Raw genomic sequence first — 26,827 nt, 5'->3', positions numbered from 1 at the left:
GCGGTGGGATATTTCTACTGTTATTTTGATTGAACTTTGATATTGTTTCAAATGCTAGCTAAAGTTACATATTATGAATTATTTTTTTTTTTTAATTATTTAAATCAGAAAGTGTATAAACATGACTTATGTAATTATTATATAATTTATGTAGTTAAATAAAAATAATAATAATAATAATCTTTATTTCGTTTCTTAATGAGCTAGTTACAAGTGGTTTTGAGATCTCCTAGTAAGTATCAAAATACCTGTATCAGGAGATCTCGCTCTTCCATATCAAAAATACATTCAGCTCTTACTTAACAGTTTAACAATTCAAAATAAAGAAAATGAAAGTTAGCAGATATTGTTCAATGATTGAATAAATGTCACATAATTACAAAACAAAATTTCTCTATTAAATAAATACAGATTACCATAATTTTGATAGTAAAAAAATATTTGTATCATAGAAATGCAATATTTGAATAAACTCCTAATAATTTTTTTCTTTGTTTCAGAGATTCGATAGCCAGATGCTGTGAGAACTCGAGACCAGAACACGAATGATTTGGAACCACGACTATACGAACGATCGATTACAATACAATAAAATTTAATCCGTACCTTAGAAATGTGTTCATTGAAACGAAATTCGCTGCCTATAGTTGAAAAATTGTAAATATTGTGATTAGCGTACTCGTGATACGATATGCAATTTTGAACGCGCTCGTAAGAAAGGGATAGCGCGGGAAAAAGACAGAGAGCTGCGTCCAAAAATAGTACGTTCAGAAATAGTGAAAAAATGTCGGGCTCATCGTCAGTAGAGAAGGGTGAGGCGGCGGGAGCCCACGCCGCATGGTGGACAACACCATGGAAAACTATGGCTGACCTAGCCGAAGCGGTTGATGACCTCATATGTAGTTTCGACTATATGGACACAGCGATGGACAATCTAGTGATGCTTATATTCATATGGATACTATTCTCCATCGTCATCCTCGGGATCGCGAAATGGGCTTACGGGAGGTTCAGCGCGAAGAGCGTAGAGGAAAAGACCGACAAGCCGAAGCCGAGCGAAGATACGAAGAAGACAGCGAACGAAATAATCTCTAGCGCGGACAGCGTGCTTGCTACCAGTGCGAAGTTCAAAAGCGGCGCCTTCAAACCCTCGAAACCGACCAGTTTCGTGCCCGCGACGCCGCCGACGAATAAAAGGAGACCGGGTCGTATGTCACCCGGACCTGAACAGCTGACATTAAAGAAGCACCAAAGCGTAATTGTGCCCACCTGCACCGGTGCGGATGCCGCGAGCGTTCAGTGGGTTAACGAATTATTGACGTGGTTATATAATGATCTTGTTATTGTGAATGAACTTGTGCAGCAATGGATTGTGTCCATGAACGATTTCTCCAAAAAGTCCGTCGAGGAGGTAAGTTTCTTTGACCTATATACTTTTAAAAATACATATATTCTAGCGTTGTTTTGGCTTTGAAATAAGCAAGTTTATAGTTTCCCGTTGGTTTATTACTTTGCATCACTTTGATCTGTCAAGCGATTTTTAACTTTAATTAATTGCAATAAAGTTCTAGTTTAGTTTCATGAGATGATTGGTAAGACATCTGAATTAATGGAGTAAAAAAACTGGTTCAAGAACGATTGGTATATAGAGGACGTAATAATACACAGCGGATATAAACACATGGTCCAATCTTTATTGTATTAAGATTTAAGACATAAAAAACTCCTTGGTCCAATTTATTTTATGTAGGCATAATGATTTAGTTTTATCAGCCAATCACGCCGATCAACGTGTTTGACATTCGAATTTTAAAAGCTTGGACAGCATTTGATCTATTTTGGCATCTTTGTCATCAGCTGTTTTCAGTATTATCATTTAGGGCAGGGTTGCTGAACTTTTTGGCAAGCTTGTTAATTAAATTTATGTTGCTCCTTAAGGGCTTTTAATTTATTAATAATACAAAAATTGATTTTGAAATAAGTTCTAACTTCAAAAAACTTAAATAAAATACATATTCTAAAATGGAGAGTAGATGAATCATCGGTTGACAGATTCTTCTGAAGTTTTAACTAAGTACATAAAAGAGATTTATAGTAATTGGAAAGAGTATTTCAATGAAATATATAAAATTAAGGAAATTTCGTATCGTACCATCCAAAGTGAGCCTCCTCATATACCAGATACAAAATAAACAGGTTATACTTTACTAATCGTCTTAGGTAATGACATAACCCATCAAAAAGTTTTAGATTCCGCATGGTAAAAATTGAATCTCCTTATTGTAATAAGTGTGGAATTATTTGAAGATAAATATCACTTTTTGATGGATGTGACAAACTCAGAATCAGAAAAAGTTACTCTTACCTAAATTAAAAGCATGCTTGTTCGATTTTGGATTAGTTCGGTGCATTATATCAGATTTACAAGAATCTTCTAGGATGCTCCGGGAATTGTATCTAATAGCTATAAATAATAAATAATGTTTAAACAAAAGGAAGAAGGGACAATGGGACTGACGTACCTGTGTCTGTGTGGATAAAAGTCCCAAAATTAAATAAGAAAAAATAAAAAAAATATCGGTTGAATAAATTATACATTGAATTGCAATTAAACTCTTCATGGTCGGTCATGATATCTTCTACTGGCAATCAGTACTAAGTATTGTTGTATTCCGGTTGAAAGAGTAAGTGAGCCAGTGTGGCAGGCACAATGAACATCTCAGTGCCTAAGGTTGGTGATGCATTATCGATGTCTATGAGTGGTGGGGGTCACGGGCAGGTTTCCTATTTACACGTAAAAAACAATGAATTAATAATTTGATTAAAAAAAAAATTGAAATCTAATCGTTTTAAATATCGAACATAACAAAGAGAGTGTTTGTAAACAGAAGTCAGTAAATATGTTTATTGATTTCACTGAGTTATCACGTGTTTAAATATCCCATTGCTCCTAAGGGCGGTATGGAACATTAATACATATGCACTAGATACTTCCCCAACACTTGCAGGTTTCTCCACGTTTTCTAACACCTTTTTTCATGAAAATTGCCCGAGAATTGGTGCATTCTTACCATTGGCTCATCTAGCTTTTGCTTTATAGTCAATAATATAAATCATTCTCAACAAGACTAACAAGAATAATTAGCGATTTCTTAAGAAAGTCGTTGAATTTCCTATAAATACATAAATACACGTGTGAAGGTACCTTAATGTTCACTGTCTTATTGGAATTACATCTACTAATTACTTAAACACTTTAAAAGCTGTTAAGTTAAAAGCAAATAACATATACTTGAATATGCATACGACAAATACATTTAAAGGTAAACATACTTAAACCTTACAACTTATGTTGTATACACGTGTAATGTACTAATACCACATAGTAATCGCTATTGTGTTGAAATTCAACCGTCATTAATCGCTAACAAATATATATAAGATACGTGGATTCGAAATATAGAAAAAAATTAGGCTTGCTGGGCGCAACCTTGTCAATATTAAGATTTAAAAAAAAAACAAATGTCAAAAGTAGCTTCATTGAACTTTCACTTTGACATGACGTGTATTGTCACTGGTAGTATGAACGTATACTTCGCACGTGACATTGGCGAAATAATCTGTGCCCTCTTGGCGCAAAAAAAAACTAGGAACAAAAAAAATTAACGTTAACCATTATAAATGTTTTATATGAAATATAAATGTGTGCGTGTGTTAAACGCATGGTAGTGTTATATTTTATTTATTAATTCAAGTTATTTTAATACTTATTGTATCAAATTATGACATTCTGTCATTCTTCTCCATATAAACTTCTTGTGCTAATTATCATTCCTTCCTATTCGCGTAATTTTCGTAAAAATGGAGTAAAACGAATAGGTGAAGTAAAATTCATCTATTCGTATATAGATATTACACATACAAGTACACGAAGTACACACTTACTTATAGCTACTTATGTAATAAAACTTTCTCCAAACCGCGCTGCATCGTCTGGTACAAGTTTTATGTTTATTGGTTTAGCAGTTTTTTTCACTTAGACATTACTAAAAATTCGACTCCTCATTCAGTAACATCCTGTAAATGTCACACTGTTGGGCTAAAGCTTCCTCTACTTTTGAGGAGAGGTTTGGAGATTATTGTGACTTCCAGGCACCTGCCTGGAAGTCACAATAATACATAATATACATATATAATTGTATTTAACTAACATGACTGTATTTTTAGATATTGAAAATGATTAACTATTGAGTTTCTTGCCGCTTCTTCTTGGTAGAATCTACATTCCGAACCGGTGGTAGCTTTACTTCAAATAGTTTGTTAAATGTCGATTCAAAAGTGCTTGTAAAAGTCTACCTAAATAAAGTATATATTTTTTTTTATCCACCACGATGCCTAAATACGTGTTGATGGAAACACATGTGCAAGAATTTCATTAAAATTAGAACAAAAAACACGAATTTAACATACGGAAATTCTGTTTTTGTCTGGGTTTGGAACCAAAATCATCGGCCTCACCCAACTTACATAATCTTTCGATTTTCTTATATTTATTAATATTGGATTTTACATTACGCAATACTATACATATGGTATTGAAAATTTCAGATATTTTGTAGAACTTATCTTTGACAGCAAGATTAAATGTATTGATAGATGTTTATCTCAATAATTCCGCCTTCAAGATCATATTTTAAATTATATTTTACTAGCTGAACCGGCAGCGAACACTAACCACGCACAAAAGCCCCTTGGAGGGGTGAATTACTGTAGCAGTTATAATATTAGTCTAGCAATTGGATTATATCTGTATGTCACCGTAAAATCGTAAAACCTTTAGATTAGAATGGTTTGTGAACGATATATTTATAATGTTTCGATTAGTTTAGGTTAGAGTTGTTGTGAGGAAGTTCTCGAGCGTGGATGTGGATGGATATAGAGCTAGGGGACGACCATAGAAACGTTGGATGGATGTGTGGTTAGAAGTAATGTTACTTGCGAGATTACGTCCGACAGAGAAGTATGGAGGAAGAAGACATGCTGCGCCGTCCCCAAGTAAAATTGGGATAAGGGCAGGAGGATAATGATGATGATGCTGAGGTTAGAGTTCACATAATATATTATCTAAAATTCAAATCGGTAGACCACAATCTACCGAGAAATAATGCGTCAAAGTAAGCATTATGTTACGGTCCACAATCATTTGACGTTTTATAATCTCATTTATTCTTATAGTTTAGGTTGCGAATGACCCCCAAAGGGTAAGCAGACACCAACCTTGAGAGCTAAGATGTTATGTCCCTTGTGCCTGGCTATTGGCAGTTATCCTTCAAACTGGAACACAACAATAGTAAGATTTCCTGTTTGGCGGTAGAATACCTGATAAGTGGGTGTTATCTCTTTTTTTCTCGCTGGAAAAACGCATTACGCTTCCCCACGTTAAGTGGGAGGGGGTATGTGTGGAACTCGGCGGTGCCCAAAACGTCTAGTCACCGGAATACCCACTAAAAAACCGACGAAAGGGTGATATATCTACCCAGACTTGCACATAGCTCTACTATAGCTATAGCAGTTCATAGCTATAGCAGTTCCGAAGTGATAGATTTAAATTTTACTAATGTTTTAAAATGGTAATTCAGAAGTGCCTGTGAGTACTGGTGGTAGAGCCTTATACAAGTCCGCCTGGCTGGGTACCACCCACACATCATATATTCTACCACCAAACAACAATACATAATCGCCTCTTGTGCATTTTTCTTAAATGTGATTCAACTATTTGTTTACTGGTGAATATCTAAGCTACCAAGGTTGGTGGCGCATAGGTGTGATGTAAGGAATGATCAGTATTTCTTACAGAGTCAATGTCTATAGGCGGTGGTGACCACTTATATCAGGTGGCCCACTTGCCAGTCCGCCTACCTATAATGTAAAAAAAAACATTTTGATTTAAGTATGACTGATTAATGTTCCCTTTGAGGTACTGTAACTACAGAAAATTGATATTACACCTTAAGTTGGCGGGGAGCTGCTTAATATTTCTGACATTGTTGGTGGTGACCACGTACCTTTAGGTATTTCCATTATTTACCTAACTTATCAACTATAACTAATATTTCGTCGTTTGCACATCCATGTTGGATATCAAAGTACCAGGGACTCATAAAACTGAAAGCGTTAACAAATAACTGATTTGTGACCTGTGTAAAGTCATTCCATGAATCGCTGCCCGAAGTACCAGGGAAACATAATTTAAAGTTCTATTATTCCCTATCCAATCAGAGTTGAGTTCAATGTGTTTAACACAAGTAAAGCCATGACTATTACAAATGTAGCTTGCTTTAAACGATCGTAAACCTTATCAGTCACGCTCTGTTGCAGTCTTTGAAGATTATATCTTTTCTATGAATATGACGTAAGGTAGCTTCGTATACTCTCTAGCACGATTATTTATTTTGTTTATGTACATATATATAGATATTCATGTATAGAGTTTTTTTTTATTTATATCAAAAAATGAGGCTAAGATCTATAGCCTATTCCAGCCGAATTAGTTAAACAAATCTTAGAGGTACTCATTCCATGCAATTTTTTGTGCGCCGTAATCGCTCAATAGTTATAAGACGTGAATCTTAACTGATATATCTGATATCAAACCCGGCGTCTAAATTCATATGCTTACTTAATATATTTATAATTCATCGCGTGCTCGACGGTGAAAGAAAACATCGTGAGGAAACCTGCACGTGGTGGGTAATATGGCAAAAGGAAGGTCCTGCTTATCTTGTGTATTTAAAATTGTCTTTCACACTATGTCTGTATATACGTATATATTCTAAAGGACTCATTCGAGGTGAGCAAATAACTCGTTGGGTCGCTATTTATCTATAAGTATATAAACACTAGCTTGTCGTCCCGGCTTCACTAGGGTACAATGTTTTATGTACTCTTTAGATATATTAAAACTTTAAAAAAATATTTAGTTTCTTTTCCGGCGTGGAAATTTGAAGTACTCAGCTTTTCTCTACTATAATATGCATGTTTTATACACATAAACCTTCCCCTTGAATCACTCTGTACATACATAAAAACTGCATTAAAATCCGTTACGTATTTTAAAAGATCTAACCGTACAGACGGCGGGAAGCGACTTTGTTTTATACCATGTAGAGATTAGTTAACGACGAGCTTTAGGGTCCATCAATTCAATCCAAAGGGATAAGTTAAAGACCATAACAGAAGAAATGTTTTCCTTATATTTTCAATAATAATCCAATGAGATCGAATTACAACTATTGCATACATATATAACGTAACATATACATTGCATAACGTGACACACTGTATATAAGTATATATATTTATTAGTAAATTTTCTGTAAAATTTAATTGTTAAATAAAACTAAATATTTTGTAAATTCAAGCGTTTACCTGTTCCTGATTTTAATATAGGGCAAAAAAAAAAAATCATAATAATTCATAAAATTGTATGTAATAAAATAATTATGTTCTAACCAATTAAATATTTTTATTATCAGGTGATGATGAGTAGATGATGAAATTACCGTAGTCTATGAACGGAAGACGTATTCGCTGAATGACATTCAAGTTTCTGATTGAACGGCGCCGCCTAGTGAAAAGTCTGTTAATTGAATACACGCAGACTAATTATACATTTAACAATGTAAATTCAAAGTTTCGTTAAAATGTATAGTATTATTTAATTAGTTTACCAGCTTCGTCGTCGTTTTGGGGCGCTCGTAAGTTTCAAGTATTACATTTACATTACATTAACAGCCTGTAAATTTCTTACTGCTGGACTAAGGCTCTCCCTTTGAGGAGAAGGTTTGGAGCATATTCCACCACGCTGCTCCAATGCGGATTGGTGGATAGACATGTGGCAGAATTCGTTGAAATTAGACACATGCAGGTTTCCTCACGATGTTTTCCTTCACCGCTGATCACGAGATGTATTATAAACACAAATTAAGCATATGAAAATTCAGTGGTGCTTGCCTGGGCTTGAACCCGTTATCATCGGTTAAGATGCACGCGTTCTAACCACTGGGCCATCTCGGTTCTTCAAGTATATAAAGCCTAATTCCTTCCTTGAGGTTAAAGATCCTACCAAATTTCGTTAAATTCATTTCAGTGTTTCAACCGTTAAAGTGTAACAGTCAGACAGAGTTACTTTCGCATTATATCACTATAGACATAGGCATGGAGTCACTAAATGAGTAGACTATTATTACACGGTTCAAAAGGTCTTACCATGATTAAAAACCTTCAGATTATATTAAACACGCATTGTTATATGTTACACGCCTAGTATAACGTCCAAGGTTCCGGTCATAGTATTTGAATAAAATAGTTTCTTATTAATAAATATACACGGGTCATTACAGGCTGTATGTAATTCAACGTTTGCCATATACGTTGAAATATTAAAATAAAAAAAGTAATGATGAAGGAATTAACAAACTCTGTTCTGTGTGTCATATTCTTTTACGTATGAAATGATCGATGTTATATTATATATGACGATACTTAAAATAATAACTTAAAACAATTATAGCGCGTTTTAAAGAACTATTAACGCCATCTCTTGACAACAAAATGAACTAATTGTTTTATTAACACTAGTTTCAATAAGTTTAGTGAGGAGTGCTTGGTATATATCATGATTTTGACTGTACATAGCAAAACTGTAGGACGTGAAAGTATTACTTAACACAATTAAATATGACTCACTTTCAGATTTATAATATTAATTAGGATGTCAATTTTATTTTGCAATGCTTTTGTAAATTCGATCTTTACCTTTGAAAAGATTATTGTATATTATAAATAATATATTCAAAACAAAAGAAACTGCTATGCTTCTGTACCAACTTTTATGTGCGGTTAGTTAATGGCAATACTTCTGATTTTCCATAACACAAGTGCTTTAGCTACTTACATTGGGATCAGAGTAATGTATGTGAAGTTGTCCAATATTTATTTATCTATTTAAAAAAAAAAAAATGGCAATTGAGTATACAAAATTCGACTTCAAGTGACAAAAAAGTGAATCAACATCGATTTATCATGTCAATCATTTTAAAATTGGAATTAAACAATTTTTCTATGGTTAAAATTCATACGACGTTTTTTCGCACACACACATACATACTTTTTATATGATTTTAATATAACGGGGATTTTATAAAAAAAAATATATAGTTTATTGTATTTGGGAAATTAAAAAACAATTTATCTCACACAGTAAATAAACAAATCAATTTAGTATAGCAATCGCGACAATAATCAATTCTGGCAACATTACAAAATGCCAATCACGTAACCCTCTTCATATCATATTGACCCGCTGTCTATTTTCGACCTTGTTCACTTCGACATAGAGATTAATTTCAATGTAGCCGATCATGTTCAGAGTCATAATGTGTATTAATAGTATTTAAATATTTCGAGTGTAATTAGAATTAAATGAGTCAGGCTAACTGTTATCACTAGGCTAAATGGTAAAAATAATCACTATCAATGATATATTTTTGGTTTATTTTTAACTAACGTTTGCCTGTCAATAAATAAAAAAAAAAAAAAAACTAAAGTCAACTAGAAAGACTAAAGCATTACGTCCTATTCCATGACATTAAAACATTGAAATTGTTTAGAATCTGACCAATCACAACATTACCTTAAGTGAACGACATCTTAAGCGCAAAATTAACCAATAGAAATCACTGTCAAGTATTATTAGTACGTTTAAAGAGCTGTCTATGCACAACACATAAAGCCTTACTTATGTATAAGTGTTGTTTAGCGGAAGTTTAGCTAAACAATACTTCTTCTCTTTCCGTTACAATTGATTTAACATTTGAAAGAAGAAGACAGAGCATATTATACTTACTATTTTTATTAAAAAAATTTCGTCTATTTACAGTACTATTCTTATGAAATTATGATTTTTTTATGCTTTTACAATGACATTTAAAACTGATAAATATTAATGTCAATATCGCATATCACTTGGTCTGTTCTGCAGTGAGTTTTGTTTGTTCTAACAGAATTGCTCTACTGATTTTTGCGCTCAGCTCGTCCACGGGTTGTGATAGACTGATAGCCGCATGATAAATTGGCAGCTATTTGTGTTTTATTATTTTCCCTGTCGTTCAATGTCGGTCTGTAACGAAAAACATCTACAGACCGGGCAGCCACGAATAGTATAATCATTTAGATCTTAAACACTTGAACTTTGAAAATTAAATTTTATTAACAGAGATATTATATCAGCTTTGCTCCGCTCTTAATAAACTGATACTCTTAATTCTTAATAAAAAATCGACTGTCATCGAGATACTTCATTTGTTTTATTTAATAAAAGACAATCAAAAATTTATCTTTTTCATGTTGACTGTATCAACTTCACTATCAAGTGTAGTAAGACATTTTTTCAATGTATATTATTCCTAACTATTCTGTCTTGACAGTTCTTGGCAGTTTTTGTTTGGATTAATCCCGGCTGCTGAATTTCACCTTCGGACATCCCGTCAAAATTCTAAGTTTCACCACCTAGATGTCTGAAAATCCACAACTCATCATCTGTGGAACCAGCTTTCGCAATTGGTTTTTTCGAACTGATATGACTTCAAGAAAAGAGCGTACTTCTTCCTGAAAGGCCGGCAACGCATCTGGTGTTGCAGATGTGTGGTAGTCACTTTCCATCAGGTGAGCCACCTGCTCGTTTGCCATCTAAAAAAAAACATTAAAATAAATTATATTTTATTATTAAATTTAATGTAAATTAAATCGTGTCCAGATTCTATCCAGAAGAGAGAATTTTCTCTTTGCCTGTGTAGAATATCTTCGTATAAAGAAAGTCAGTCCGATTCTTTAGGCAGGATAATGCTGGCAATTACCCTGAAGTTACCCTGGGGAAGCACCTTTAAGTGTACAATTTGGGCAGTTAGTAAATGCAATCATGTGTATGAAACAGACAAGTGTTACCCAAACATGAGTACAATTGATGTACAGGAACAGAAAAATATACAAAGAGAATAAATTGTAATCAACGATGTCGAGTCCTTAATTGACAAAGAATCTTTGATACCAACTGTCTTCCTTAAAGTAGTGTCATTGGTTTCCATAGGACTCTGCATATGTAATTTATCTTTCAGTTGAACATGATCGGGTTATATTATTACTAGCGAAATCTGCAGCTTTATCCGCGAGAAATTTATAAAAATAATCCTATCACAAACCGTTACCCCGATTTTAACTCCTCGAGGGGTGAATTAAAAAAGTAGCAATGCCCTTCACCAATCCCATAGACTCAAACTATTTTCATATCAAATTAAGCTTGAACAGGTCAGTCAAAGTTTCGCATATAATATTACTATAGATGCTGCATTGACTTCCTGTTAAGCGCAATTTTATTAGCATAAGAATTAATAACATGAAGTGCTTAAATATAAATATGAATTAAAAATAGTTACTGTATAAATCTTGACCGCGTGGAATGGTGGCAAGAATGCTAACAGCATTTCCACGTTGAATCGCAATGCCGATCCTCTGGGCTAAAAACGAACCAGCCAGTCACCAGTGGAGGCAATAAGGAAAGGGGTCATACTGAAGTTTTTTTCACTACTGCTCCAAGTGCCAAGTGTTTTTTGGGTGTTATTTTGTGTTTTGTTTTGTGTGTTTTTTTGGTAAGCTGTTCAGATTCAATATACTACAAAGTTTGTCGTGTGACTTGATATTGCAATCACGGTATGTGACAGCAATAGCAGCTCTCCAGCTTTCAGGCAATTATTGAATCTTCAAAATTATAAAAATGATTTAATTAGGACCACTTCGTATGTAGTGTCTCTGATGTAATCCAATTGAAGCAATTCACCAATTAATTGCTATGATTTTTATTAATTGGCTAATGAATACTTATGACCTTTGACTATTAGACAATAAGATTCTATGACGTCATTAACTGTTACACTTTTTTGTTACGTGACGTTCTCGATTGGAAATTGTTTGTTAATGAATAGGACATACCTCAATACAACCATATAAATTTAATTTGTATAGGACATTCATTACATTAAATAAAAAAAAACATACCATTCAAAAGATTGTCCTGTGGCATCGTACCCAGGAGACTGGCACTGTTACCTGTGTTTTTTTTTAATTGTTGTATAGGCAAAGAAGTTATCTGATAGTAACTGACATAGACATTAGCTCTGTGATATTATTCATCTCTTGTATAGTTAATATGCAACCCATGTTGGAACTAAGATGTTAAGTCTCTCTTGTAGTTTCACTGGTTCAATATATTTACAAATAATATTATGTATCTTCACAGTAACATTGATCACTTTGATAGAATCAGTGATAATCATTGTATGTGTAAGAGGTGCGTAGGATAAGCTTATAACGCCAAAGTTTTCGACTCCGCAAAGTCAATAAATCTTTCTTGGTATCCGTTTCTATAGTAAAATTCCGCAGATATTTTTAATTTGGCCGATTCATAAATTCAAATAATTTGTAAAAAATACATTGGTAAAAATGGCACATTATTCAATAAAAGATTATACAGATGATAAAAAAGCGTGGAGCTAATACTTGTTGACTTCGAGGCAGGATATATTATATCAATATAAAATTGTATTTAACTAGCTTTTTTCTGGTTCTTCTGGATAGAATCTACATTCCGAAGCGGTAGTAGCATCACTTAATATAGTTAGTTGAATGACGATATTTTGATCACAAAAATACTAACTGTTGCTGTTTGGATGTGGAATGATGGTTGGGTAGTACTTACCCAGACAGGCTTACCTAATACCCTAACACCAAGTTGATATAAACAACTATTGAATTGTCATCAAAATAACATCACTGTGAGTCGTTTTTTTAAGTAAAATCCGACTCACAGTGATATAGCTATGTTGATAGACTGTTTGGTAATAAATATATATATATATATTTCGCAAGTATATATAGTGTGATGACATTCATTAAGTTGATTGAGTAACACATTGTCGAAGTCACGTTTATAAAACGAACGAAAAAGGCTGGGCGTGAAATTAAAATCTTAATGGTTGGACCACCGCAGGTATTTAGGGCTACCGCATACAGAGCGTTCGAAAAATAATTACAAATTATAAAACAAAGTCTCTCCTCAAAAACTACCGAACGGATTTTCAAACGGTCTTCAATAATAGATAGAGTGATTCATAAGGAAGGTAAAGGTGTATTATGTTATGAAAGTGGTTTAATGTAAATTGACCGAAACATTGATTGTTGAAGATGTTGCAAAATTTACTTGCATTCGCAGCGTTAACCAATAGAGTTATACGTATTACGATATCAACTTTTTATGTAGATAATTATGAATACAATTATTAGAAGTAAGACAAAATTTCAAAGTCGATTTCATAATAAGGCTCTATAAATAAAGTTTGTCTTGATAATTCACCGTGCTCAACGTTGAAGAAAAACGTCGAGAGGATGACGAACATTTGACTTAACTAAACTCATTTTGACACTAATTTTAGTACATATAGTTATCACTTAAATCATAAACTTAGGCTAAGCTGGGCTGTAAAGTTGCAAATCTCGAGATTCTAGTTTCAAACTTAAAGTCGGACCAAAATGTGGGCTTTAGTTAAGATTCTCAGTAACTATTAAAGTAGTAAAAAGTAACATATTTAAAATTATTTTCAAATATCCTTCGATGATCAGAAGATTGGCCTTCAATTCGATCAATAGAAGTTAATCATCTTAAAATCAAATCTATATCTGTAAAATAAACAAAATATTTCTACGTTTATTTTCTTTATATCAATGGCGTCTAAGTCTTTATTAATATATTTTAGTGCGATAGTCGTGTGTGAGTTTATAATAATACGTACTTTATAGAAACCACGTCAAGGGTCGAGTGTAAATAAAAATTACTATAAATAAATCTCATAGTGAATAATATAAAATTATAAGTAACATATTGTACTATTCATTCGCTTACTAACTGTAATGTGGAAAAAGTCCATATTATTATATTCTATATTGTTATATATATATATCTTAAACTTATGAGAGCCGAAATGGCCCAGTGGTTAGAACGCGTGCATCTTAACCGATGATTTCGGGTTCAAACCCAGGCAGGCATCACTGAATTTTCATGTGCTTAATTTGTGTTTATAATTCATCTCGTGCTCGGAGGTGAAGGAGAACATCGTGAGGAAACCTGCATGTGTCTAATTTCAACGAAATTCTGCCACATGTGTATTCCGCCAACCCGCATTGGAGCAGCGTGGTGTAATATGCTCCAAACCTTCTCCTCAAAGGGAGAGGAGGCCTTTAGCCCAGCAGTGGGAAAATTTACAGGCTTCTAAAGCTAAAAAAAAACTTAAAGTTATTTCACTTCTCTTGTGTTGATGTAAAAATTAGAGGAATAATTAAAAAAATAAATTGAGTTGCTTAATGGTGTGTTTAGAAGTCATACTAAGGATTTGAACCTAAAACCTCGGGTCTTTGAAATATATCCAGTATCCAACGAGGCTGTTATAATATCATAGCAGAAGCCTTAATAGGTCAACAGTAAGAGAACTAGTTAATTGAATTAACAACTAATTGCCTTAAACAGGTATTGACTTAGATAATTTCTAGAAAGTTCGTATTACTTCAGCGAAGTTTATTTTAGGATTTATTATTCGATACACATTTTTTTATGTAATAGATAGGCGGACTTGTAACAATAAATCGGAATATATTTGTAACTGAAAAATCTCCGAAACCAATAATATACACTTTAATCTCATATCTATGAAATCTCATATGTAATCTAGTACATAAACAAGACTAAATAAAGAACGGTTAAGAAAGCAAGCCACAATAAGAACACCTTTGACGTTTTTTTTTTATTTCGTTGCGTTCAATAATCGCAAAGTATGTAGGTAGCTTAACCGGCATCGACCTCGCTTGTCTACGGTGATCGACTGCGATATTTATGTACCGGTACTAATATACTCCAGTATTTCCGTCTGTGGTTGTTAAGGATGATCTCATGAGTGACGTTAAATGCAATTTGCGTGAAATTTTTCTTAATAATTTACTCTTGTTTTGTAAGAACTAACCTAACTCAGTGGAAATTCGAAATTTTTCAACTGTTTTTTTCATTTATTACGGTTAAGCTCATTATTGATGAGCTTTAGTGTAATACTATATTTAAAAAAAAAAAGATGAGAATCGGTTGACAGGTAGAAGCGAAAAATATTCTTTATTTTTTAGTTTTGTTATTTATAATAATATTTTTTTATATAATATTCACTGGAAAATAACTTAATAGATATAATTTATTCCAATATTAAGAATTTAAAACTCAAGAATCTCTGCGTTACGAAGAATTTGTGGTTCAATGCATCGTGAAACAAAGTTAAGTTCTTTCGCCGGGTTATGTGACTTTATTATATTTGTGTCAACATGTATATTTTTCAAGATTATTAAAGTTATGTTGGCTTGACAACGTCATGAAGGGATGAGTCCTAGACTTTGCTTAGAATTTCAATACATATTGGGCTCCGAATGATGCGGCTTCGGTAAGGGAATCACTACGAGTATACATACAAATAATGTGTAAATATTTAGCCTGTGCGATTCAGGTTGATAATTTGTCTAGATTCCAAAAATTATTAAAATAGAGTATTCAAGTAAACTACTGTCAATTCAAGCGTATGAGTCAAGATTGCGAGTTAGATCCCTTCAATTACAGTCTACTGAGCACAATAAAGATTATGTTAATTTAAACATTCACGCCATTGTACATTATACCAACATATTTAATTAACGTTTGAATATGAACAAAGGTACCGTTCAAGTCAAGACTTCAGTAAAATGTATATAAACAAATATATTCATAGCTTTCGTTACGGTGACGTTTTTTAAACAGTCTTTTTCATATATTTTAAGTCTAAACTTTTTTTTATTCATAAACTTTATTGTATATTTTAACTATGTTATTAGATAAATTAAAAATTGTTTATGAATTAGCAATATATTTCAGACAACTCAATCTGGGAGACTTTAAAAATCCAGCTGATCTAAATAATCTTATTATGAGTTCGTGTTAAAATAGCGATTTGCATATTGGTGAAGTCGATAAACAGATCGCATGGATAATGTTTTCCCTTCTTGCAGTAGTTTCCTATAAATAAATAAAAAAAAATCACTATTATACACTAATAAATATTTGAAGAGTAGGGCATTTATCGATAAAATAAATAGTGTGTGTCCTTCGACTTTCCTTAATTGGAATTCACCAATACAAAATTTGGTATTATAATATTAGTAAAACTGAACCAGAAATAACTGGTTATAACTTATTTATTAAATACAATCGCATCGTATGCGATCCGCCTTAATGTCAAAATCGGCCTCGCACGTCTGATAGACCGCGGTATTTATGCACCGGCTCTAATAAACTCGATTATTTTAGTTCGTTGCGTCATGAGTGACGTCATCGTGACGTTTGGCCCAGAATTCGAGATAAATGATCATTGAAGTAAAAACGTCTGACTGAATATGTTATCAAATAAATATTAAACACCTGGTTTCATACACGTGGATTTAAGGTAGTGATGAAAATCTTTTAATACGTTACTATATCCAAGTCACAGGTTAGCATAACTTACGTCAGTCCTTGGGGTTAAAGTTTGCTCCATTAAAACACAGCTTAAGTATATTTCTATAAAAATGCTATCTGGATGTAGGTAGAGTATATTCATTAAAGAACCACGCGGTCCTTTCGGTACCAATAGCAGAAAAGAAGGTAAATAAAATTTTTTTACCTTGAATTGAAGCGACATCATTGGTCGAGGTCTTAAATCATTGCAACGATTTGTCGACGATCCAGCTCTCACCAACCTTCTTGATCTTTTAGCTTTGTTCAGAGATGTTGGATCACTCAGCATCTTGTAGCAGTTCATGGGGAATGTTTTTGGATTAATCCCTGCACCTAGTGGTAATCCTAAGATTTCTGTATTTTTGTTTGTGATGTACAATAAAGTATATTAAAATGACATAATAAGAATAATGAAAATTCGCCGGACAATTAATAATAGTTTCGGCCAGAAAGTGGTTGACTATAACATCTGCACTTAAAATTCACCATGCGTCCGTTTGTAGAAAATTGCTCGCGTAATTGCTGTTGCGAGGACACACAAATTCTGTTTATATTTACGTACGTCTTTATCCTTAACGTTTAATTGTGTCTTCAAGTCTGATTGTATTGTAAGAGCGAGCAAAAAAATCACATAAGATTTTTGCGTATAATTAAAACGTATAATATGCTATTTATTGTATAACTTGGTTGTAGGGCTTTGTGCAAGTCCGTCTGGGTAGGTAACACCCACTCATCAGATATTCTACCGCCAAATAACAGTACTCTGTATTGTTGTGTTCCGGTTAGAAGGGTGAGTGAGCCAGTGTAATCACAGGCACTAGGGACATAACATCTTAGTTCCCAAGGTTGATGGCGCATAGGTGATGTAAGAAATGGTTATTATTTCTTACAGCGCCTTTGTCTATGGGCGGTGGTGACGACCTACCATCAGGTGGCCCATACGCTCGTCCGCCAACCAATGCCATAAAAAAACTATACTTTATAAATGGGAAAGTAACTCTGTGTTTTACCTCTTCAAGGTAAACCGATATAAGTAAAATTTGTCGCGGAGATGCTTTGAGTCCCTGGGAAGTACATAGGCTACTCTTTCTAATTTCTCTTCTTGAGAGGGTATAGGGGGAGGGGGTGAAAGAGAAACATAAGTTATTATATTTTCGTGTAACCGCGAAGTGCCGTAACTAGTTGTCGGTCGCGTTTAAGGGGTTGGTCGTCAGGTCATAAGTAGCTATGTTCTTCCGTTGTTTGTTGTAGCTTGTTTCATATCAAAATTTTTAATTAAATTCGGCCTGTGGCTTGGAAGGGATAGAGCAACAGACAGAGAGTTACTTGAGCATTTTTAATATTTGTATAGATTATATTACTAAAATCTCCGAAACGCGTTTTATGTTCTTGCATCATTTTTCATTTATTTATTTAAATACTTTATTGACAACCACAAAGTTATTGGTACAAAAGGCGGACTTAATGCCTGAAGGCATTCTCTGCCAGGCAACCATTAGTCAAACAGAAAACCATGAAGGCGGTAATTAAAAATGAATTAACAATATATAACAATATATGAACATACTTATATAAAACTACATAAAAAATAACATACAATATACATACATATCGATATATTATTTACTGTCTATCGATAAAACAAATATATAATATAACATAATAATAATAGTGCATAACAGAAGTCATAAGAGCGAGGGGCTTTCTGATAATATGTGCTCACGTAGACCAGTTTTAAAAGTAAATTTAGAGGTAGCTTTTCTAATATGTTCGGGTACATTGTTCCATAATCGGACAGCTTGAACGGAGTAGGGATTTTTAAATCATTTTTATGTAAGTATTAAACTCAATAGTTTTTTCAGTTAGGCATTAAAAACTTGTTAATCAAAAAATTTATTAGCATAGTTCGATACAAATCTGTCAATTTTAGTAACATCCCTCGTCCTCATTACTTATTCATAGAATACGTCCAACTCGATAGATATCAGAAATCGTCTTCCCCTTGTATAAAATACGTTACTCGTATACAGTACTTTTCTTAAGATTATTTCAACCGTGTAAGATTTAAGTGACGTGATCGTTTGTTGGTTAAGGGGCGGCATGTCCCAGATGGCGCTTATTTTTTTCTTAGTCCGCCTCTTTTTAAGAAAATGGCTACCTTGAGGTAGCTGTCGCCCTTAAACCAGTTTATATAACGTCAAAAGTGTTGACATTAGTTGCCTTGTGTTAGTTTGTAAATGGGTGTTACACACAAAAATAAACCTATACTCTATTCAAACCATAAGAGGAGAAAAGCCAAATAAACAACATTTGACAGAAAATTGACGCGATATCATTGGTCGAGAGCGTGATTAATCTATGATATTCACTATGGATTTGCGCAAACATGGCGTTTTTAACATCGACGAAACTGTTATCGGAATTTTGGAAGTGAAATTAAAGTGGAAATAAGTAGTTAAGTGTAATATAATATAAATACTAATTAAGTGTAATCTATCTCTTAAGGATAACCCACAGTAACCATTTTTTATCCTTTACTTTTTACCAGAAATAATGGCTTGTCTACGAAGCGAATTTTAAGGAATTACGGCATTAATCCTTATTCAATTAGGTGTCTAAAATATATAGATCAATATGGCCCTGAACTGTCTGAAAAAGCTGTGAACGTTGTATATAAAGACATTCTGTATATTTAGTGTCAGTATTGCATCCGTGCGAAGCCGGGGCGGATCGCTAGTTGACAATAAATGTAAGCTTTAATCAGGTTTTTTAATAGATAGATCATTTTATTAGATTACTTATTAAAAGGGTATATTAGCTTTGATTAGATTAAGTTCTTAAAACATATCTGAAAATTGTCATTTCTTTGACTTATTTGTACATAATGCATCTAGGTCCATATAAAAATCCACTTAATAAAAGTTTAAAATGACTGTCGGACTTGGATTTTATTTATAGGTCTTAATAAATTACTGCTTGCTTGAAGCTGAGATCGCGTCGACAAGAATAGTGGCCAACTGTGGTTAAGGACACTAGTAAAATAGTATGACGTTTAGCGAGTGTCAAGCTTAGCTGACACGCACACCAAGATAATAAAGTTGGTTCGTTTGTTTTAGTTCTTTTGTAAAGCGATCTATATAAATAAAATCTAAACTGATAATGCAACGTACACTTTAAACACGTGGGTCGTACAATATAAAAAATTGCACAGGAATTCCTTATGCAACCTAGGCGTACACAAAGAAAGGATTTTTTTTTTAATCTATTAAGTGGGTTGAAATAGGGATGAAAATTTGTATGGAAATTCTTACTTTCTAATGTTTGTTAGAGACTGGTATTAAACAATTTTTGTCAATTCATCACCTAAGAAAAGAAAAAAACAATATTGAGATCTGTATTAAGGCATGAAAAGCAAGTGGTTATAGTGCTTAAAAAATCATCCTATAAGATGAAATTGGTTATTCCGATGGCATATCCCGACAGGTACTCGGCTAGTACAATCCCTACTAAAGTTATAAATGCGAAAGTACCTCTGTCTGTTACTTCTTCACTCTTAAACCACTGAACCGATTATGATGCGATATTGTATCAAAATAGATTAGATCCCGGATATAGTAAGCCTTAAACATTTATTTTATCTTTCATAATAAATTAAGGATATGACAAAGAGCTGGATGTTTGTATGGGGAATCAATCAATTGTTCTATCGAGGGAAAATGGAGGTTGCATAATAAAGTTTTACAAATTTCGTGCGCGTAAAACCGCGGTTTCAGCTAGTATTACTAGTATAATAATCGTGTGACTACTTATGAGATACAATAAATAAACAGATACTTTGAAAATCGATTTATAATTTTTGAAGTTTATGAATAAACTTAACCTAAATACACTCGGTAAACTTAAAACTCAGGTTGCTGCGGCAAGTTACTTTGTATGTGCACTGAGTCGCAATGCGCAACAATTCCTACGTCGCTAATACTAAGGCCGGTGCTGCAATCGCGTCCATACACAAAATTTATATATTTTTAATTCCAATTTCGAATATAAAATCCTTAAGACACTTATTGATTACATTAACAGCCTGTAAATTTCCCACTGCTGGGCCGAGGCCTCCTCTCCCTTTGAGGAGAAGGTTTGGAGCAAATTCCACCACGCTGCTCCAATGCGGGTTGGTGTTTTCGTTAGAATTAGACACATGCAGGTTTCCTTACGATGTTTTCCTTCACCGCCGAGCACGAGATGAATTATAAACACAAATTAAGCACATGAAAAATCAGTAGTGCTTGTCTGGGCTTGAACCCGCAATAATCGGTTAAGACGCACGCGTTCTAACCACCGGGCCATCTCGGATTGTCAAATTAAAAACCACGCGATGATAATATTTAAAACAGCCATTGTCTATAAGTGGCTAATATTTATTATATAATAAAATAATCTTTCATTTGTAAATACACAACGATGTAGAAAATAGATAAATAAATATATAACAATTTTAGTACTTTATTAAATCTAAGTATTATAACTAATGATAACATAAAAAGCAAAAAAAGCAGGATATACTGAAAAAAAATCGGGTAAGTGCTAGTCCGGCTGTACTGAGGGTTCCGTAACACCAGACAGAAATACAAACTGACAATTATTTAACGACAAATTCATGGTTTTTGGATTTCTTACTACAGTTGCGCACAAGATCTTGCCAAATCTCATGATTCTTGGTCAACGAGAAGTATGGTAACCCTATAGGTTTGATTCCCTTTGGGAATGTATGGGAAACGCGGCTTAAAAGGATTGATATTTTCACAGCTCCAAGGGTCTGCAGACCTCAGTATTTGGTATTAATTTCAACTTTATACCTCTACGTGTTCCTGAGAAAAAGGGTCTTGACGGACAGACAGATAGACGGATAACGAAGTGATATTATAAGGGTTTATTTAGAAGTACGGAACCCAAAAAACACCAAAAATATACAAAACAATAAGTGACTAAAACCGTAAACTCTATAGTTATTGAGGACTGTGTTGTATGAAACTTATTAATAATAGAGTTTTAAAAATAAAACAGTCAGCTGAATCTTAAGGTGGAATCAGACGGTTCATTTTTTTTTTCATTTTCGTGTTTCATTTTGCATCTTTCACTCAAAGTGACACGTCTAAACATAAAGTGAAACAAAAGTGCCGAATGTATTCATTAGTGAACTGATCCAACGACGTTGGATCGGTTCATTCGGCATCTTTCATTCCCACTCCGAATGAACGAAAAATGAATAGTCTGAACAGAGAGTGGACGTTCACTCGGATTTAGCCATTTTGTCTCGAACCCATTTTTCTTCTTCTTTTTTTTAGCTCCTTGATCAAATTATCACAAATTAAACTTATTCCAAGAGACACGACTTCATTCGACGCCATATTGAAACAAACTACGGATGAATGATTTTTTTTACGTGACATGTAATGAAAGAAAAAATGAATCATTCACTCAAAAGAACATTCACTCGAATGAACTGTCTGATATCACCTTTAAACTCTAAAAATAAATATGACGTCAGAGAATGTTCTTGACTAGCTTTACCTGGATCGACTTCGCACTGATGAATCCTTTCTAGTTGTTATTTAAATTTGAACATAAAGTTGATTTTACAACATTTTTTTAATGGTATAATTAGGCGAGAATGGACCACCTAATGTTAAATGGTTACCACCGCCCATAGAAATTGGCGCTGGAAGAAATATTGCCAATGCACCATCAAGCTTGGGAATTAAGATGTTCTTTGTCCTTGTAATTTAACTGGCTCACTCACCCTTCTAACCGGAACACAAAAGAACTAAGTATTAGTGCAATGACGATAGAATATCTGATGAGTGGTTGGTACCTACCTAAAGACATCAAGTAGGTATCTAAACTTCAACCCCGTCATAAACACAAACAACGCTCAGGTGCAAAAAGTGTTCTGGCGAATAACCCTCCTTCATAAAAAAAAGATTTTAATAGTCTAATTCCGATGGTCTAAGACTTGATCGTCATGGGTGAAGCGTCCCAAAATGTTTGCACATTACACTTTGAATTACAAGGGACCTACTTTATAAAAGGCTGATTCACTGCCAAAAGCGTATACAAGTTAAACGCAAGGTGGTGTGATCGGAGTTATCTTTTATTTTGTTTTGTGTTGGTTTTTTATTTGTAAGTGGTCACTAACTATTCTTTACATCATCATAGATCCATTTACTATTCTTTACATCACCAAGAACTGTGCGATCTGAGACGTTGTATCCTTACTGGCCTCGGATCTCACTCGTGAAATATCGACGCCTAACTTACAGTAATATGCCATTTTGATACCTACTCGTATAACTTATACATTTTATAATTATTAAAGTCACTGTCGCATGTCATATATTGACATTCCGCGGTCGTGTTCTGCGGTGACTTACGAATTTCTTGTTACAGAATAGCCCTGCAGAACACAATAATGTAATGATAATCTGTCACGTATACATATTTGCAGAAACCTCAATTAGAACATCGTAGCGGAATAAGATCCTAACTAACGACTGATTATTTGGTTAAGAATCACGTGTTTTTACTTGGTCATCATGAAAGGTGAGCAGGGTGAGGTTTCCTCAAAAAGTACTGAATGGATTTGGATGAAATTTGGAATAGATATAGCTTATACCCTGGCGTAAGAGATTTACTATTACACACCTGACCCCCTTTCGTCCTCCACATGCGAACAAAGCCGCGTGTGGAAGTCAATAGTTAATATATCACCCATTATCTACTGGTTTTGCTAACGACGATAAGTGGCTTATTTTGTATGTTATGAATATATATGAAAAATATTTTTTTACATTACATTAGTAGCCTGTAAATTTCCCACTGCTGGGCTTAGGCCTCCTCTCCCTTTGAGGGAGAAGGTTTGGAGCATATACCACAACGCTTCTCCAATGCGAATTGGTGGAATACATATGTGGCAGAATTTCGTTGAAATTAGACACATGCAGGTTTCCTCACGATGTTTTCCTTCACCGCCGAGCACGAGATGAATTATAAACACAAATTAAGCACATGAAAATTCAGTGGTGCCTGCCTGTTCGAACCCGAAATCATCGGTTAAGATGCACGCGTTCTAACCACTGGGCCATCTCGGCTCTTATATGAAAAATACAAGCGCAATATTATTAAATGGTCATTAATAAATAAATTGCTTAACCCGGAAAGAAATCGTAAGCCACGAGACACGCGCGTCAGTAACACGAGATAGAATCGAGATATTGCAATGCGTATGTGGGTTACGACTTATGACGGAAACCGTTGAGCAAGGAGCCTATCCTGTTGCAACTTTACTATTACGTCAAAATACATATAATTAATATAGTTGACGTGAAAAAAAAGGATCAAGTTGTTTTGTTAGACTAGAATTAATTTGTTTTACGCACGCTCCTAAGCATATGAATGCTTGATACTGAATTATCTAAAGACTTTTTGTAATAAATGCTATATCATTAAACAAAAAAAACAGCTTAGCGTAACTAGTTCTGGTAAAATAATATATCTATATACTAGCTACCGATGTCTACGGGGCACATAAGAATTTAATTATATTTGTTATAAAAAAAAACCGATCGCAGTGCCACTTCAAAACATACAATAAAATCCATCATAACGTCGCTTCTGTTTAGGAGGAGATTACACGCACCAGAAGAAGTATAGGTATATACATATATAAAGATACTAGCGACCCGCCCCGGCTTCGCACGGGTGCAATGTGGGTAATCCCTAAGAGATAGACACATACCATCGCGGACTTTTTTGAAGACCGTTTTAAGGTGTACAATACTGAAGTACATTATTTTGATCTATCTCGTAGGGTTCAGCCAGCGTTTACAATGTAAGCGAAAAAAATGTGTAAATTTACGACATCACATTAGAAACTTTTAAAATTATCAGTGTTACTTAACTATATTGTCTATGTATTATATACAAAAACCTTCCTCTCGAATCACTCTATCTATTTAAAAAAAACCGCATCAAAATCCGTTGCGTAGTTTTAAAGATTTAAGCATACAAAGGGACATAGGGACAGAAAAAGCGACTTTGTTTTATACTATGTAAAGAAGATAGAAATAAGTAAATTAAAGAACCAAGTAATAACATACTGATAGCTGTTCTACTGAGAGTGACCCTTCTCTAAAAGAGAGATGAGTTTTAATTATCAATGTCGCGATTGAGGGTTCATTCTTAATTTCGCAATATCTTTAGTAATTAAATACCGTTTTTGATATTTATTAAAATTTTTAATTAATGAAATTTCTAGTGTTAATTTGAATAAATCTATTGGATTTGTCACGATTACATATCTACCAGTATTTAATATGAAAACATTTAAACACTAAATTTTATAAATAAAATAAATCATTACTACTTAAAAGAGCTTGATAACGTTCACGACTGTCGCATAGACAAGATCGAGATTTTATTCCGTGCTATCCTTTTTTTTTTAAATAGAATATTAGCAATGTCCCTTTAAAATTAAGCCTAAAGCTTGTGTTAAGACTGCCCTTAAACCATTGCTATTGGCGTACTATTGACTCATTTAACTAATTTTATGAACATTCGTTGGCCGATCTTTTTGCCTGTCAATTAAGTACGTAAACAATTTTATTGTATATACATTACATACTCTATTTAAATACAACAGTAACCGTAAAATGCTAACTAGTGAGATGGAATGGTTCAAACTAAATAACGTATAGTGTATTCCAACCACAAGAGGACAAAGCCCAAATAAATAACATTTAATGTCGAATTGAGGCGATATCATTGGTTGAGAGCTGGAATAATCTATGAAATTAATTATAGATTTGCAAAAAAATGGCGTTATGAACGACAACGAAGCTCTTTTCGGAATTATGGAAGTAAAATTAAAGTTGACATTAGCCGTTAATTGGAATAGTGGTGTATTATAAATAATGACTTATAAATCAAGAACTGTTTGTAGTGTAAAATATATCTTTATTTATTTATTTGATTCACCAACAACTTATAACATTTGTATATATCTATGACAGCTTTAAACTTATATACAATTGCAAACAAAATGATAAGCTAATTAAATAGTAAACACCGCATGCGATAAGGATTCAACTAAAATTAACAACTTGATGCAAGAATAGGAGAATATAAGTAACAATAAAACCAACCAACTGTGAGTCGGACTCGCGCACGAAAGATTCCGTACCATTGACTAAGTAAACAACAGTAGGTACACAAATTTCATAGTGGGTACGGAACCCCAAAAAAAAACCCTTTTTATTATTTATTATTAAAGTAAAAATACGACTGAGTATTTTGTGAATATTTCAAGTGCTTGCCTGTTGCCATTATTAATATCGAGCAAAAAGGGACAAAGGAAAAAGTTTGTTGTATTAGAGCCCCCCTGAAATATTTATTTTATTTTGTTTTTAGGATTTGTTATTATAGCGGCAACAGAAATATATAATTAGTGAAAATTTCAACTGTCTAGCTATCGCGGTTTTTGAGATACATCCTGGTGACAGACAGGCGGACGAACAGACAGCGAAGTCTTAGTAATAGGGTCCCGTTTTCACCCTTAAGGTACGGAGCCCTAATAAAAACTATACCTACCTAAGTTATACTTAATTATAAAAAAGTACAAAATAATAATTATTAAAAAAATATATATATTACTGTATATTCCAAACTCTACTTAAAGCTGCAAGGATTGATTTTCGGAAAAGAGTTACCGTTCGAATCAGGTACATAGAGCTTATGATAAAGTATCAGCTTGTTAAGTAATTAAACAATTCCATTAAATACTTAATACCTTTACTCCTTCGATTGGAATTTTCTATAGCTGATGTTATTGTTGTTTGTTTGTCCCTAAAAACCTTGAGACGTGTCAGACATTTCCAATTCTCAGAGCATTATTGATCCAACATTCTCCTGACAATAGGACACCGTGGCATCCTGCCAAAGTTGTAGTTTTTAAGCCATTGCCAACTCGCAGGGGTTATTGGCAAGACGCATATATACACTTTATAAATGTGACGATAGTACTTTTGTTATTATTATTCACTAGCCGTTGCGCGTGGTTTCACTCCACTTTAAAGACGATTTCGTTCGCGTGGGTCATAGTAAAGTATC

At 33.7% G+C, this 26,827-nt stretch overlaps 1 protein-coding gene across 11 annotated transcripts in view; it reads left to right on the top strand.

Moving 5' to 3' along the window:
* LOC125074076 overlaps positions 1-26,827 on the top strand; it is a 77,715-nt gene that overhangs the window by 28,112 nt on the left and 22,776 nt on the right. For all 11 annotated transcript variants that reach the window (XR_007120086.1, XR_007120087.1, XM_047685313.1 and 8 more), the window contains exon 2: positions 501-1,411. Coding sequence is in view for 9 of the 11 variants with exons in the window: in XM_047685313.1 (XP_047541269.1) it covers positions 785-1,411 (627 nt within the window). In the remaining 2 variants the exon portion in view is untranslated. The remainder of the gene's footprint in view (positions 1-500; positions 1,412-26,827) is intronic.

The sequence above is a fragment of the Vanessa atalanta genome, chromosome 26 (assembly GCF_905147765.1).
Source record: "Vanessa atalanta chromosome 26, ilVanAtal1.2, whole genome shotgun sequence".
Lineage (NCBI taxonomy): Eukaryota > Metazoa > Arthropoda > Insecta > Lepidoptera > Nymphalidae > Vanessa > Vanessa atalanta.
This window is presented reverse-complemented; position numbering and strand designations above follow the sequence as displayed.